Below are 13,349 nucleotides of genomic sequence, written 5' to 3' on the forward strand. Positions count from 1 at the left end.
CCCATGGTGACTCAGGTGGAGTCATCTTTCTATTTAATACCTGCTAAGTGGTTGTTTGTTTGTTTGTTTTTAAATAGATATTTTAATTGCTTGTTGATCTGTGTAACCTTTCCTCAAGCTCAGCACTGTGCAGGAAGGTGCCCCAAGCTTGTGGGACCCACTGGGTGAGAATAATTTTGTTTTGTCTTCTTTGAGCCTGCCTCTGCTTTCATGAGCTGAGTCACAGTTCCTGTGCTGAGACACTGAACAATTCTCCCCTCTTCATCTTCGGATGAAAATTTTACAGATCCATTTCATATCTCTCCAAAGCTATCTCTATTCCACATCTGCAAGTAGCCTTCTCACACTTGTTGCCTTTTCTAGGCCTCTTCCAGTTTAATTGGTTTTGGTGGAAGAATCATGAATTTCCTTGTTTTGATACAGGTGTTCTGTGAATGTGCATAATTACTTTCTTTGTATTGTTCTCTGTTCCCTTTGTAATTAATTTTGCTGTAATAAACTCTGAGTTCATTGCTGTGTCTGTTTCACTGAAGCTGAAAGTGTTGTCTGGGGTTGGTTTTGTTTTTTAGCCACCAAAATGAATCTGATTTCATTTGTTTGGTACCTGCCACCATGCCATCATTCGGTGTCCTAGGATCATTCTGCAATTCTTCACAGTCGATCCTTGGTTTTCATATCTTGACTAATTGAGCAATTTAAAAATCTTTATTTCCAGTATTATTTCACCTAAAAATCAAATGCTAATCACAATAATGCAGCTTTCCTTACCATATGTTATAAAGCATATTTCTCCAACTAAAGTACAGAAATCTCCACACTAAACATGTTTCCAGATTACCAGCTGTGGTCGAAATTAGGACAAAGCCAAAGTTAGGTATCCATCTCCCTCTCAGTGGATATTCTGATCTGAATCCAAGTTTTGTGATTCAGATGCACTTTTAGTGGAGACATTGTTAGGAAAATAAGGCCTTTTTGTTCATAATATAGAGTCTCTCACATTCACAGAATAGAGTTTTAATTAGAGTTTTCACTTGTCTGAACATGTTCTCATTTTGCCAGGCATTCCAGTGACTATCTCTCAAGGACGACTTCGTTACAAACTTTTTAGGGAGTTAAAACTGTTTTGAGAAAGCTGCTGCTAGGCACCCAAACACCTAAGCGAATAAATATGTTTCAAGGACAGTTCCGTTACAGACTTAGCAAAACATGTAAACGTGCCTAGAGATAACATTTCTTGTTTTTGAGGGAATTTCCAGGTCGCAGAGACAACCTTAAAGAAGACCACTGGCGCCACCAAGAGGCAGAGAACGACCACCTAACAACAGAGTGCGCCTGCGCAGAAAAGACACCAGAGCGTCACCAGAACGTCACACATCCGGAAGAGACAACCCAATAAGTGGGGGGGAAACGGGGAATTAGGCGCGGTAGTTGAAACGACTGCCGCCCAGCGCGCGCTGGTTTGCTTTCGCTTTCTACTATTAATAAATCCTTTTTATTGGATTTGACAGCCTATTGTGCTCGTTCATAACAATTTGGTACCGTGACTCGGATCGGGATCTGGGGAACCTCTCTCTGAGAGGGGCGCCATGATTCCGCTCCCTTGAGCGGACTCAGACCGGGGTTTTTACCCTCATCCCGACCGACGAACCTAAAAGCCTAGAGAGCGAAAGCAAAGAAAGGGAAGCGGGCCCAGGGTACCCCGTAATTTTTGTGCACAAAGTCCGGACGAAGGCGCAGGACGCGTGAGTATAAAGGGGATCCGTTCGGGCGGGGTTCGGGATCCCGGATTACGGCGAGTGTGTGTGTGTATGAGAGGAGGACTGGCAGCCGGATTCTCCAAGCGAGTGTGGACCCTCAGTAGTGCGTTTTCCAGAGCCCGCGAGGGTTTGGGCCACGAACCAGGGGAAGCGATTGTGCTGTCGTGAGTGATTGAAGGTACTCCGGAGGACATGGGGCAGGGGAAGAGCAAGGATAAATCCCCCTCCCCGGTGGGGGTAAAACTTCCCCCAATTCCTAAGGATAGTCCCTTAGGGTTTATGCTGACAAATTGGGAGCACTTTCCAGGGGCACCTGGGAAGGATAAGGCAAAGATGATACATTATTGCATAGAAGTATGGGGAGGACAAGAGATTTCTAAAGGTGTGTTTTGGCCCATCTTTGGGTCCTCAGAGGACTGGGTAAAACAACTGTTAAATGGTTGGATACACGCTAAACAACCTCCTAACCCTGAGGAGAGTGCCTATGCCCGAGTCTGGATAGAAAAGCCGGAGGTGCTCGTGTTTAAACTCTCGGAGGTTTCAGGGGGAAAGAAAAAGAAGGGGCGAGCGGAAGAAGTAATTATTGCACCCCCGCCCTACATCCCCCCCGCGCCAAATGCACCCCCTCCTCCTCCACAATCGGATGAGGAAGAATCAGACTCAGACTCTGATCAACCCTCAGGCTCGCGTGGTCCTCTTACCCGAAGTAAGACGCAAGGCAAACTATTTCCTTTAAGGGAAATGCCGATGGGGGGACCACAGCCGGGGATTGGATTTATTTCGGTGCCCTTAAGTTCGGGGGATGTTAGAGACTTTAAGAAGGAGATGGGAAATTTGCTAGAAGACCCCCTGGGCGTGGCAGAGCGGGTGGATCAATTTTTAGGTCCTAATATATACACTTGGGAGGAATTACAATCTATACTTAACATTTTATTCACGGACGAGGAAAAGAACATGATAAGAATTGCTGGAATGCGGGCCTGGGATGCCCAACCCGCACATGCCCAGCAACCGGCCGACACCAAATGGCCTTTCCAGAATCCTAATTGGAATAACCAGGATGCGGCCCATAGAGCTAACATGCAGGACTTTCGGACCATATTAATTGATGGCATAAGAGAGTCCGTTCCTAGGGGCCAGAATATAAATAAAGCATTTAACGACAGACAAAAGAAGGATGAAACCCCCACTGAATGGTTAGAGAGGTTAAGGAAAAGTTTTCAGCTGTACTCGGGGTTAGACCCGAATAACCCAATGGGACAGGCAATTCTTAAAGTCCAGTTTGTCTCTAAATCCTGGGATGATATTAGGAGGAAGATACAGAAAATGGATGATTGGCAGGACAGGGATTTAGCAGAATTATTGCGAGAGGCGCAGAAGGTTTATGTCCGCAGAGAGGATGAAAGTCAGAAGAGACAGGTGAAAATGATGGTTGCTGCAGTGAGGGAAAGCAGGCGGGTGGAGGAAGAACAAAAGAGAGTCACTCGGAACAGGGAGGGTGACAAGGGAAAGGTAGGAGAAAGGGTATGTTATTATTGCGGTAAGAAAGGACCTTTCAAGAGGGAGTGCAGGAGGAGGCTAAGGGACGAGGAGGAGTTCAAAATCGAATAGGGGAGTCAGGGGCTCTATTTTATGGGGACCAGGAAACATCAAAAAGAGCCCTTGATAAAATTGAAGGTGGGTCCCCAGGGCCAGGAAATAGATTTCTTGGTCGATACAGGGGCAGAAAGATCTACTATTCAATTTCTGCCTCAGGGCTGTAATTTATCAAAACAGACAGCCACGGTAATAGGGGCTAAGGGGGAACCTTTTGAAGCACAAATTATTAAAGGGGTGGTGGTAGAATCGGGAACTAAAGTGAGGATGGGTGACTTCCTATTAGTTCCTGAAGCAGATTACAATTTGTTAGGGAGAGACTTGATTGTTGAATTGGGAGTTCAAATTGAGGTAGTAGAGAAGGAATTAAAGATCAGACTTTGTTCCCTCCGTTTAGAAGATGAAGAGAAAATAAACCCCGAAGTGTGGTATAATCCAGGGACTGTGGGCAAATTAAATATAACCCCATTTACAGTAAAAATCAGAAATCCCGAAATCCCGGTAAGAATAAAACAGTATCCAATTTCACTAGAAGGGAGGAGAGGGTTAAAACCTGAGGTTGAAAGGCTGTTAAACCAAGGACTGCTAGAACCTTGTATGTTGCCTTTTAACACCCCTATACTCCCGGTAAAAAAGGCAGACGGATCCTATCGGCTGGTGCACGACCTTAGGGAAATTAATAAGCAAACTGTAGCCCGGTTCCCAGTAGTGGCAAACCCCTATACTCTTTTAAGCAAACTGGGACCTGAGAACGAATGGTATAGTGTAATAGACCTGAAGGATGCCTTTTGGGCCTGCCCTCTGGACGAATCCAGTCGAGATTATTTTGCCTTTGAATGGGAGGACCCTGACACGGGGAGGCGACAGCAACTCAGGTGGGCGGTACTTCCTCAGGGCTTTAAGGAATCACCCAATTTATTCGGGCAAGCCCTGGAACAAATTTTGCAAGATTATAAAACAGACCCAGAGGTAAAGTTAGTTCAGTATGTGGATGATTTGTTAATAGCAGGTAAAGAAGAAGACAAAGTCCAGAAAGAAAGTATCAAACTATTGAATTTCCCGGGACTAAAAGGATTAAAAGTCTCTAAGGCAAAACTACAATTTGTAGAAGAAGAAGTTAGGTACCTGGGACATTATTTGAAAAAGGGAGAAAAGAGAATTGATCCAGATAGAGTACAAGCAATCTTATCCCTGCCTCTACCGCAAAATAAACGACAAATTCGTCAGATATTAGGACTTACAGGGTATTGTAGGCAGTGGATTGAGAACTATAGCGGGAAGGCAAGATTTCTGTATCAAAAACTTACCCAAGATGGGCACCTTAAGTGGACAGAGGAGGAAAAATCTAAATTCCAAGAATTAAAAGAAACTCTGGTCCATGCTCCAGTCCTAAGCCTCCCAGATTTAAAGAGGCCCTTCTTTTTATTTGTTAATATCACAGATGGGGTAACTTATGGAGTACTTACCCAGGACTGGGCGGGGAAAAAGAAACCTATTGCATATCTGTCTAAAATTTTAGACCCTGTAAGCAGGGGATGGCCGGGCTGTTTACAAATAATTGCAGGCTGTGCGGAGTTAGTAGAAGAAGCAAGGAAGATCACCTTTAATGCCACTCTGAAGGTGTTAACTCCACATAACATACGGAGTGTGATGCAGCAAAAAGCAGACAAATGGATCTCTGATGCCAGGCTCCTAAAATATGAAGGGATTCTATTAGAAACCCCTAATGTCACTTTAGAAACCACCTCATTGCAAAATCCAGCCTCCTTCCTCTTCGGAGAGCCCGAAACTGAATCACTGATACATGACTGTGTAATTACTATAGAAGAACAAACCAAAATTAGACCTGACCTGGAGGAAGAAGAATTAGAGACTGGGGAAAAATTGTTTGTTGATGGATCATCCAGAGTAGTTGAGGGTCAAAGGAGATCAGGATATGCCATAGTGGGGGGGCCTGATTTAAGAGTAATCGAATCTGGACTCCTAGACAAAACATGGTCAGCCCAAGCCTGCGAGATATACGCTATCCTAAGAGCCTTGGAACTATTAGAAGGAAAAGAGGGGACCATCTATACAGATTCTAAATATGGATACGGGGTGGTGCACACTTTTGGGAAGTTATGGGAAGAGAGAGGCCTTGTGAATTCACAGGGAAGGGACTTAATCCATCAGAAACTAATAATAGCCCTCCTGAGGGCTTTGAGAGGCCCTACCAGAATAGCGGTGGTCCATTTAAAAGGGCATCAACGGGGAATGGATTACCGGAGTAGGGGTAACAATGCGGCAGATTATGAGGCAAAGAAAGCTGCAATTATTAAAACATTAACTTTAAGTGAGGGAATTAGGAAGGACCTTGTGGATACCCCAAAGGACCCTGAGTCGACTACCCAGGATAAGCCTATATTTACAATAGAAGAACAGGAGAAGCTTACAAAATTAGGAATAAAAGAGGAATCAGGGAAATGGCTGTTAAAGGATGGGAGAGAGGTTTTACCTAGGGCCATAGCCCAGCGGATGCTCAGTAAATTACACCAGAGAACACACTGGGGCGCTCAAGGACTGGTGGATCACTTTGCCACCCATTATATGACGGTGGGCCTACATGACTTAGCAAAAGGGATTACTAGAAGTTGTCCAACCTGTCTACGGGTAAACAGGAGAAACCTAAGAAAACTACCCCTGGGTGGGAGGCCAGTGGCAAAGAGGCCCTTTTCAAATCTGCAAGTAGATTTTACTGAGCTCCCCAAGATAGGGAGACTAAAATATCTTTTGGTTATAGTGGATCATTTAACACATTATGTGGAAGCAATCCCCACTGCCAGGGAGACAGCTCGGACAGTAACAAAAGCCTTGCTGGAAGAAATAATACCTAGATATGGGGTCCCAGAGACGATAGACTCTGATAAAGGCCCCCATTTCACTTCAAAAATAACACAGATGCTAGCAGAAGCTCTGGGCATAAAATGGGAACAACATACTCCCTGGCATTCACAGAGTTCGGGAAGGGTAGAAAGAATGAATGGGGAAATTAAGGAACAACTCACCAAATTAGTACTAGAAACTAAATTATCCTGGATAAAATGTTTGCCGTTGGCATTATTAAATGTTCGAACTCAGCCACGAGCTGATATAGGACTGTCCCCATTTGAAATGCTGTATGGGATGCCCTATTCCCTAGAAAAAGTTCAAACTAATCCTAACATTACTGATCAAAGTATTAATAAATACTTAACCATTTTAATGAAATATAAAAGACAGTTATGGGAAAAAGGGATGTGGGCCCAAAGACCACCCCTAGATCTTGTGTTACACCAGGTACAACCCGGCGACTGGGTCCTCATCCGGAGCTGGAAGGAAGATTCAATCACCCCAAAGTGGGACGGACCGTACCTGGTTTTAATCACCACTGACTCCGCAGTCCGCACAGCAGAGAAGGGATGGACTCATGCTAGCAGAATAAAGGGGCCGGTGGATCCAACTCGATTTCATACAGCTTCCAAAGAAACGAGCTGGAAAGTTGACGGAAAGCCGGGGGATTTAAAGCTAACAGTAAAAAGGACTTACAAATAATTTTCATGAACTCTATCAGCTCTAGAGACATTTGGGTTAGAGATAACTGGGGACTGCAAGTACAACTAGTTGGAGAAACAAAGCCCCCAGGATACTGTAAACGTCTAGAGGATTCAGCCCAGCAGCCCTTTTATCGGTTCATCCGACTTGAAAAAGAACAGAGACCTTGGGAAGGGGAGGGCCACGCTGAACATCAAAGTATTAGAGTAAGGTGTAGCTGGTTAGACTGTCATTGTTACCCTTTTGCCTGTTTTTCCTGCAAAATCTGTAAAGGATTGTGGTGGGCTCACTGCAGAAAGGGGAGAGCTCCAAGAAGTGTATGTCAACGCTGCTGGCTGGAGCAGCGCAAATTGACATCTGAAGTACTAAATTACAAGGTTGCCACTCGGGAATTGACTAAAGGATCCCCTGAGTGGTGGGAGGTTTTCATAAAGGGAATAAACCCTGAATTCCACTGTTACCATTCCAATGAACCCCTGGGTCCGTTCCTCATGGATATAGTCCAGGTCAAGTGTTGCAAATTAGTCAAAAGGCTCAGGTGCGACACTCCACAGTTGAATACGAAAAATTGGAACTCCCGAAGATCAAAGTGGGAGAGAGGGAAAGATCCCACCCCTGAAGAATATCTCTGCTGTCGAGAAGATGGCTTGCCCTGTAGCTTGTAGCAACCAAGTTGACAGGCGAGACAGAGAGGTAGATAGTGGGGATGAGGGGCCCTCCCAAACCTTGAAAGAGAACGTAAATCATCATGAGTATGAGAATGGTGACAACGGAATGGGGGAAAATGGGAATGTAAAACTGAGCATAAGTAACATCCTCCCCTGCAGTGCGTATCACTCAATCCTATGGGTTTTTATGTTTGTATGGTTTCCCCTTCAGAGTGCTACAGTTAATATACATGAACCCTTTAAATGGACCTTAAGCAGATGGGAGGATCACAATACCCGTCATGTTTTACAAACAATAACGGGACCTGGAGCACCAAGCTTCAAAGTTGGGATCTGTGATCTAACTCGGAATTTAAAATGCGGGCGACTGTTAAACTTAACAAGCTTCTATATGTGCCCTGCTTCAAACCCAGGGAAGCAATACTGTAATTACCCCAAACATTATTACTGTGCCTATTGGGGCTGTGAAACAATAGCATCAGCGTGGGCTCCGGGTGGGGGATTAGACAAATATTTAAAAGTAGGACATAGACCAGCAGGGTGTAAACGACCACGAGAGTTCCCTTACTTGGGAACTGCACCTTTCTTTACCTAAATGTCACTCAACCAAGCGATTCTGGATGGTTAATAGGCAAAACATGGGGGGTTAGGCATTGGATAGAAGGACATGATCCGGGAAATCTGATTCAAATAAAAAAGGAAGTAGCGCCACATGACCCTAGCCCTATAGGCCCAAATCCAGTAATAAGCAATGACTTAAAAAAGAATAATAAAACCAGAGATAATGTTATAAACAAAAGTAATCAAGAACCTCAGCTATTAGTGCAGAGGTATACAACCTTATGGAAAATTATGCAAGCTACCTTTGGAGTTTTGAATCATACCCATCCTAACCTAACTAAAGGATGTTGGCTTTGCTATATGATAAATCCACCCTTTTATGAAGCTATTGGGATTACATCTGAGGCAAGGGAAATAAATGGTACAAATCCAAAAGAGTGTCTCTGGAAAAAAGAAGGAGATAATGTTCCAGGCATTACCTTGTCCCAGGTTAGTGGGCAAGGAAGATGTGTAGGAGAAGTTCCAGTAGATATGCGACACCTCTGCAACACAACAATGAGCATTAGCAGAACAGACAAGCCTTTTGATTGGCTTATGCCAGCAGTCAATACTAAATGGGTATGTCAACAACTTGGAGTTACACCCTGCCTATCGGTAAGAGCCTTTAATAATTCAGACTTCTGCATTCAAGTTCTAATAATCCCCAGAATCGTATACCACCCAAAAGAATACGTATTAGAACATCAGAAGACCCCTGAACACTACCTGGTTAAAAGGGAACCACTTACAGCACTAACAGTAGCAATCTTGCTCAGCATAGGAGGAGCAGGAGTAGGAACAGGGGTCGCCTCCCATGTAAGTCAAACCCAAGGTATGAAAGCTCTGCGCACATCTGTAGATGAAGATCTGAGTAGAATAGATAAAGCCATAAGTGAACTAGTTAAATCAATAAAATCCCTTTCTGAGGTAGTCCTCCAAAACCGAAGGGGATTAGATTTGTTATTCTTACAGCAAGGGGGACTATGTGTTGCTTTGCAAGAAGAATGTTGCGCTTATGTAGATCACACAGGTATTGTAAAAGACACGATGGCTGAGTTACGCAAACAAATAGAACAACGAAAAAGAGAAAGAGAATCCCAGCAGAGTTGGTATGAATCCTGGTTCACCTATTCTCCCTGGCTAACCACTCTATTATCCACCCTTGCAGGACCAGTAATTTTACTAATTCTAATACTTACTTTTGGGCCATGCATTCTTAGCAAACTTATTACACTAGTGAAAAATAGGTTAGAAGCTGCACATTTAATGATAGTAAGGCCAAAGTATGAGCCACTTAGAGAGGTAGAGACTGAAGAGTATTTAGAATTGAGCAAAAGGGAATTAGAGCGCTTTAATGAACAAAAAGGAGGTTAAAATAAAAAGGGGGGATATTGTTAGGAAAATAAGGCCTTTTTGTTCATAATATAGAGTCTCTCACATTCACAGAATAGAGTTTTAATTAGAGTTTTCACTTGTCTGAACATGTTCTCATTTTGCCAGGCGTTCCAGTGACTATCTCTCAAGGACGACTTCGTTACAAACTTTTTAGGGAGTTAAAACTGTTTTGAGAAAGCTGCTGCTAGGCACCCAAACACCTAAGCGAATAAATATGTTTCAAGGACAGTTCCGTTACAGACTTAGCAAAACATGTAAACGTGCCTAGAGATAACATTTCTTGTTTTTGAGGGAATTTCCAGGTCGCAGAGACAACCTTAAAGAAGACCACTGGCGCCACCAAGAGGCAGAGAACGACCACCTAACAACAGAGTGCGCCTGCGCAGAAGAGACACCAGAGCGTCACCAGAACGTCACACATCCGGAAGAGACAACCCAATAAGTGGGGGGGAAACGGGGAATTAGGCGCGGTAGTTGAAACGACTGCCGCCCAGCGCGCGCTGGTTTGCTTTCGCTTTCTACTATTAATAAATCCTTTTTATTGGATTTGACAGCCTATTGTGCTCGTTCATAACAACATGAATCAAATTACTGAGCTGGAACCTCACTGCTTTTAGTTGCAGAGTTTGGTTCAGACTCATCTCTGAACGATGGTCTCTTCTGCAGGGTTTAATGAGAGGGAAGCAACTGAAATATCCTGGGGTTTAACATCAGACAGGGTGCAGCTTTTTCAGCACAAATTAATCTTCTAAAATATAGAATGCGTTTAGAATGCACTTCATCCACTAAGTACATCACTGGTGTGTGCAGATGAATTTGTTTAATCAAGGAAGGAGGGGAAGTATTTTAAATTTAAGGATACACAATCTAAGCCACATAAGCTTTTTTACACCTGTTTTATAGCACTCACCTCTGACCTGCCACTTTATATATTACATGCTGGGCCAGATCATGGGTTTACAGTTTCACTTATAAAGTAATGGAAAAAATGAAGCATTTTTGTAAAGCTTGGCATGGTGGCATGTGTTCCCAGAGTCCCGGGAGCACTTTTGTCACTGAAAAGTTGCCTCATTTTAAGCTTGGTTAAAATGCAAACCAGAATCCAAAAGCATTGGTTTGCTTAACTTCAGCAAAAATAATAAAGCCCTGAAAGTGAACTCAGGTCTCTGCATGTTGAGCTGATGGATGGGTCATAAACCTGCCTTTAAAAACAACGCAGTGCCTGGTTTTCTATCTGTCCTTCAGCAGCTCTCCCAGCCCACATTCATCTTACCCATTGTGAGCTGTTACAACACAGAACTCAATTCAAATTAGCCACTTAAATTTTATTTTGCGCCTTTCTGCAGGCTGCCTGAGGAGATTCAGGTGCCCATGACAAGGACAGCCCGGAGCACAGGTGACATGCACGCCTGGCTGGTGGTGCTCTCCACACAGGAGCCTCCCCTCCCGGCAGGATGAGGGCTGCAAAAGGGGGATTTCTCTGCCCGCCGTGCCCTGCAGGCAGCAGCCTGTGCCCCATGAAGTGGAGGAGCCCAGAGATGAGCTGTGCTGCCTGCCCTGCCCATCCCCACTTGTGGGAATCAGGGAAACAGAAACTTCCACAGACACTGAGGAGTTTGATCTGCAGCCTCGGAAGAAGCTTGGGCAGATGTAAAAATACAATACACAGACATTAAGCAGAAAAATCAAACACTTGTGTTTCTACAGTTGTAAGCAAGAATATGCCTTAAGTAAGTGAGAACCTGTACTGATAAGATGGTGAAGGGTTTATCGTGTAGGGGTGTGGTTGTGTGGAGCGAGCTAGAGTTTGGAAGTTATAACAGAAGCATTTGTGTGCAAGTGAGACAGAAGCCATTGGACAAAAATATCTGCAGTGCAGCACAAGTAAGTAAAGGCGATGGGTTAGAAAAGCAAAATAAATTCTGTGGCAACTCTCTGTTGGGTCAGAAAGTTCTGTATTGCCGTGTAAGAAAGCACTTGTGACTACTGTGAGCTATGGCCAAATGTTTGATCCTCTAGAATCTCAGAGCCTCTGAGACTGATGTTTATCTGAGCAATAAATCGTTCTTAGCCCGAAAATAGCCCCAGCCCTTCACATCTAAGGGTGCCAATGACACCCACTGCCCGCGTGTGCTCCCTGCAGCTCCATCCCTCACCCCAGGCTTTGATTTCAGCTCCAACCTGGCTCAGGAAAAGGCTGGCCAGGGAGGGAGGATGGAAGAAGGAGGTGCTTTGACATCTCCTTTCTCATGGTAATGAGCAGAGCTGCTCCTTCTCCCTGCTCTGCTCTCCTTGTCTTTCTTTAGAGAAGGAAGAATCCAGCTCTGCCTTCCAGGCACTGAGCAGACAAACTGGAGGGCTCCGGGTGGTTTGTGGGCTCTGCCCATGGAGCCATTGCTCTGTTTAGGGGTTATTTGCTGGTAGTTTCCTGGATATAATGACAGGTCAAAGTGGATTAATAGAATTAAAGGCTTGGCTTGAGGACATGAGGTGGCAAAGCATCAATTACTTCCTGGTGATTTCTGCTGTGTGAGTCACTTTCCCTCAGGAAACAGAGATCCATTAATTCAGCTGCTCCATGGGAACCTGACCCAGGAAAGCTCCCTCTGCTTGGAAGGGGAAGCAATCAATGCTGCCTTTCCAGCATTAATAATTTTCTGTTCTAAAACAACACCATTTGATACAGAGGTAATTTGGATTATAAACAAGGATTATAAGCAAGCACTGGAAATTAAGCAGAGCCATGTACACTCATTAATGGAAAAACAGACCTTTCAGACTAAGGTCCAGCTTCTTTCCCAACTTTTCCTTATAACAATTTGAATATTTTCCTTTGTTTTTTTGGTTTGGCTGGATTAGAAATCTGAGGAAAAATATTTTGCAACTAAGGAAACTACCTCTTCAACATGAAACCAAAGTGAAGTAGTTAAGCTAAGTGCACCCTAACGAGGAGAAAATACTTGTTTGATGCAAGATATTGCTGCTTGCAGAAGCAGGGCCTTCACTGGTAAGGCTGGAGAACTGCAATTTAAGCATAAATGATTTTGAATACTTCAAAACAAGTGCCAAGCCTTAGGGATTGAAAGCTCCTCCATTTATACACAGTACAGGTCTAAACTCCAAGGATCTTAGATCCTTAATGACGGGGTTTGGATGTGAAATCAAAGCTTTGATTGTTCATATCCTGCACAGTATTTACCTGAAAAGCTTTATACTTATTTAAGTTTCAAGTTTCTTATTTTTAAATGCATTTGAAGCATCCTTTGGAAACTGTAAATCATGATGAACAAAAACTCCCAACCCAAAGAGAGCAAAGCAGGCAGGGAACAGGGGGAGAGGGAGGAAAGCAGCAAAGGTAAAGATAAAAAGGACAGCACAGGAATAAACCTGGTGTATAATTCTGCTGTAGAGACATTAATCACAGCTTTTCTGAGAGATCCCAACCCCTGGCTGCACTGAAAGGTCTTTTGTTCAAAGTCAGTGCATTTACCCAGGAATACCCTGCCACTGGTGGGAATATTTCACAGCTGGAAGGCTTCTGAAAAACCTGTCACATCTCAGCCAGGGCTCCAGAAGCACAGACAGAGATTTTCTGACAAAATGAAGAGACAACATCCTTATTCTTGGTTTTCTTATTCTTTTTTTCCCTGCTAAAGGAATTGTCCCTGGGGAATGTGGACAGCACTGGAAATTAAGCAGAGCCATGTACACTCATTAATGGAAACACCAACCTTTCAGACTAAGGACCAGCTTCTCTCACAAC

The 13,349-nt window shown here is 44.0% G+C and overlaps 1 protein-coding gene across 1 annotated transcript; it reads left to right on the plus strand.

Moving 5' to 3' along the window:
* Positions 1-3,083: 3,083 nt before the first annotated feature.
* Positions 3,084-7,133, plus strand: LOC144247008 (uncharacterized). Its single transcript, XM_077786207.1, has 5 exons — positions 3,084-3,269; positions 3,534-4,362; positions 4,795-4,877; positions 6,669-6,770; positions 7,032-7,133. Exons 1-5 carry the CDS (start codon positions 3,084-3,086, stop codon positions 7,131-7,133), a joined length of 1,302 nt encoding a protein of 433 aa, XP_077642333.1.
* The last annotated feature ends 6,216 nt before the right edge of the window (positions 7,134-13,349 follow it).

Source organism: Lonchura striata, chromosome 12 (genome assembly GCF_046129695.1).
Source record: "Lonchura striata isolate bLonStr1 chromosome 12, bLonStr1.mat, whole genome shotgun sequence".
In the NCBI taxonomy this organism is placed as follows: Eukaryota; Metazoa; Chordata; class Aves; order Passeriformes; family Estrildidae; genus Lonchura; species Lonchura striata.

What these genes read in the sequence shown, in the direction of transcription:
- LOC144247008 (XM_077786207.1), top strand. Translation starts at nt 3,084, where the DNA reads ATGGATGATTGGCAGGACAGGGATTTAGCAGAATTATTGCGAGAGGCG. An exon ending in GGGAGGGTGACAAGGGAAAG is followed by an intron (nt 3,270 to 3,533) that starts GTAGGAGAAAGG and finishes TTATCAAAACAG; the next exon opens with ACAGCCACGGTAATAGGGGC. An exon ending in TAATCACCACTGACTCCGCA is followed by an intron (nt 6,771 to 7,031) that starts GTCCGCACAGCA and finishes GTAAACGTCTAG; the next exon opens with AGGATTCAGCCCAGCAGCCC.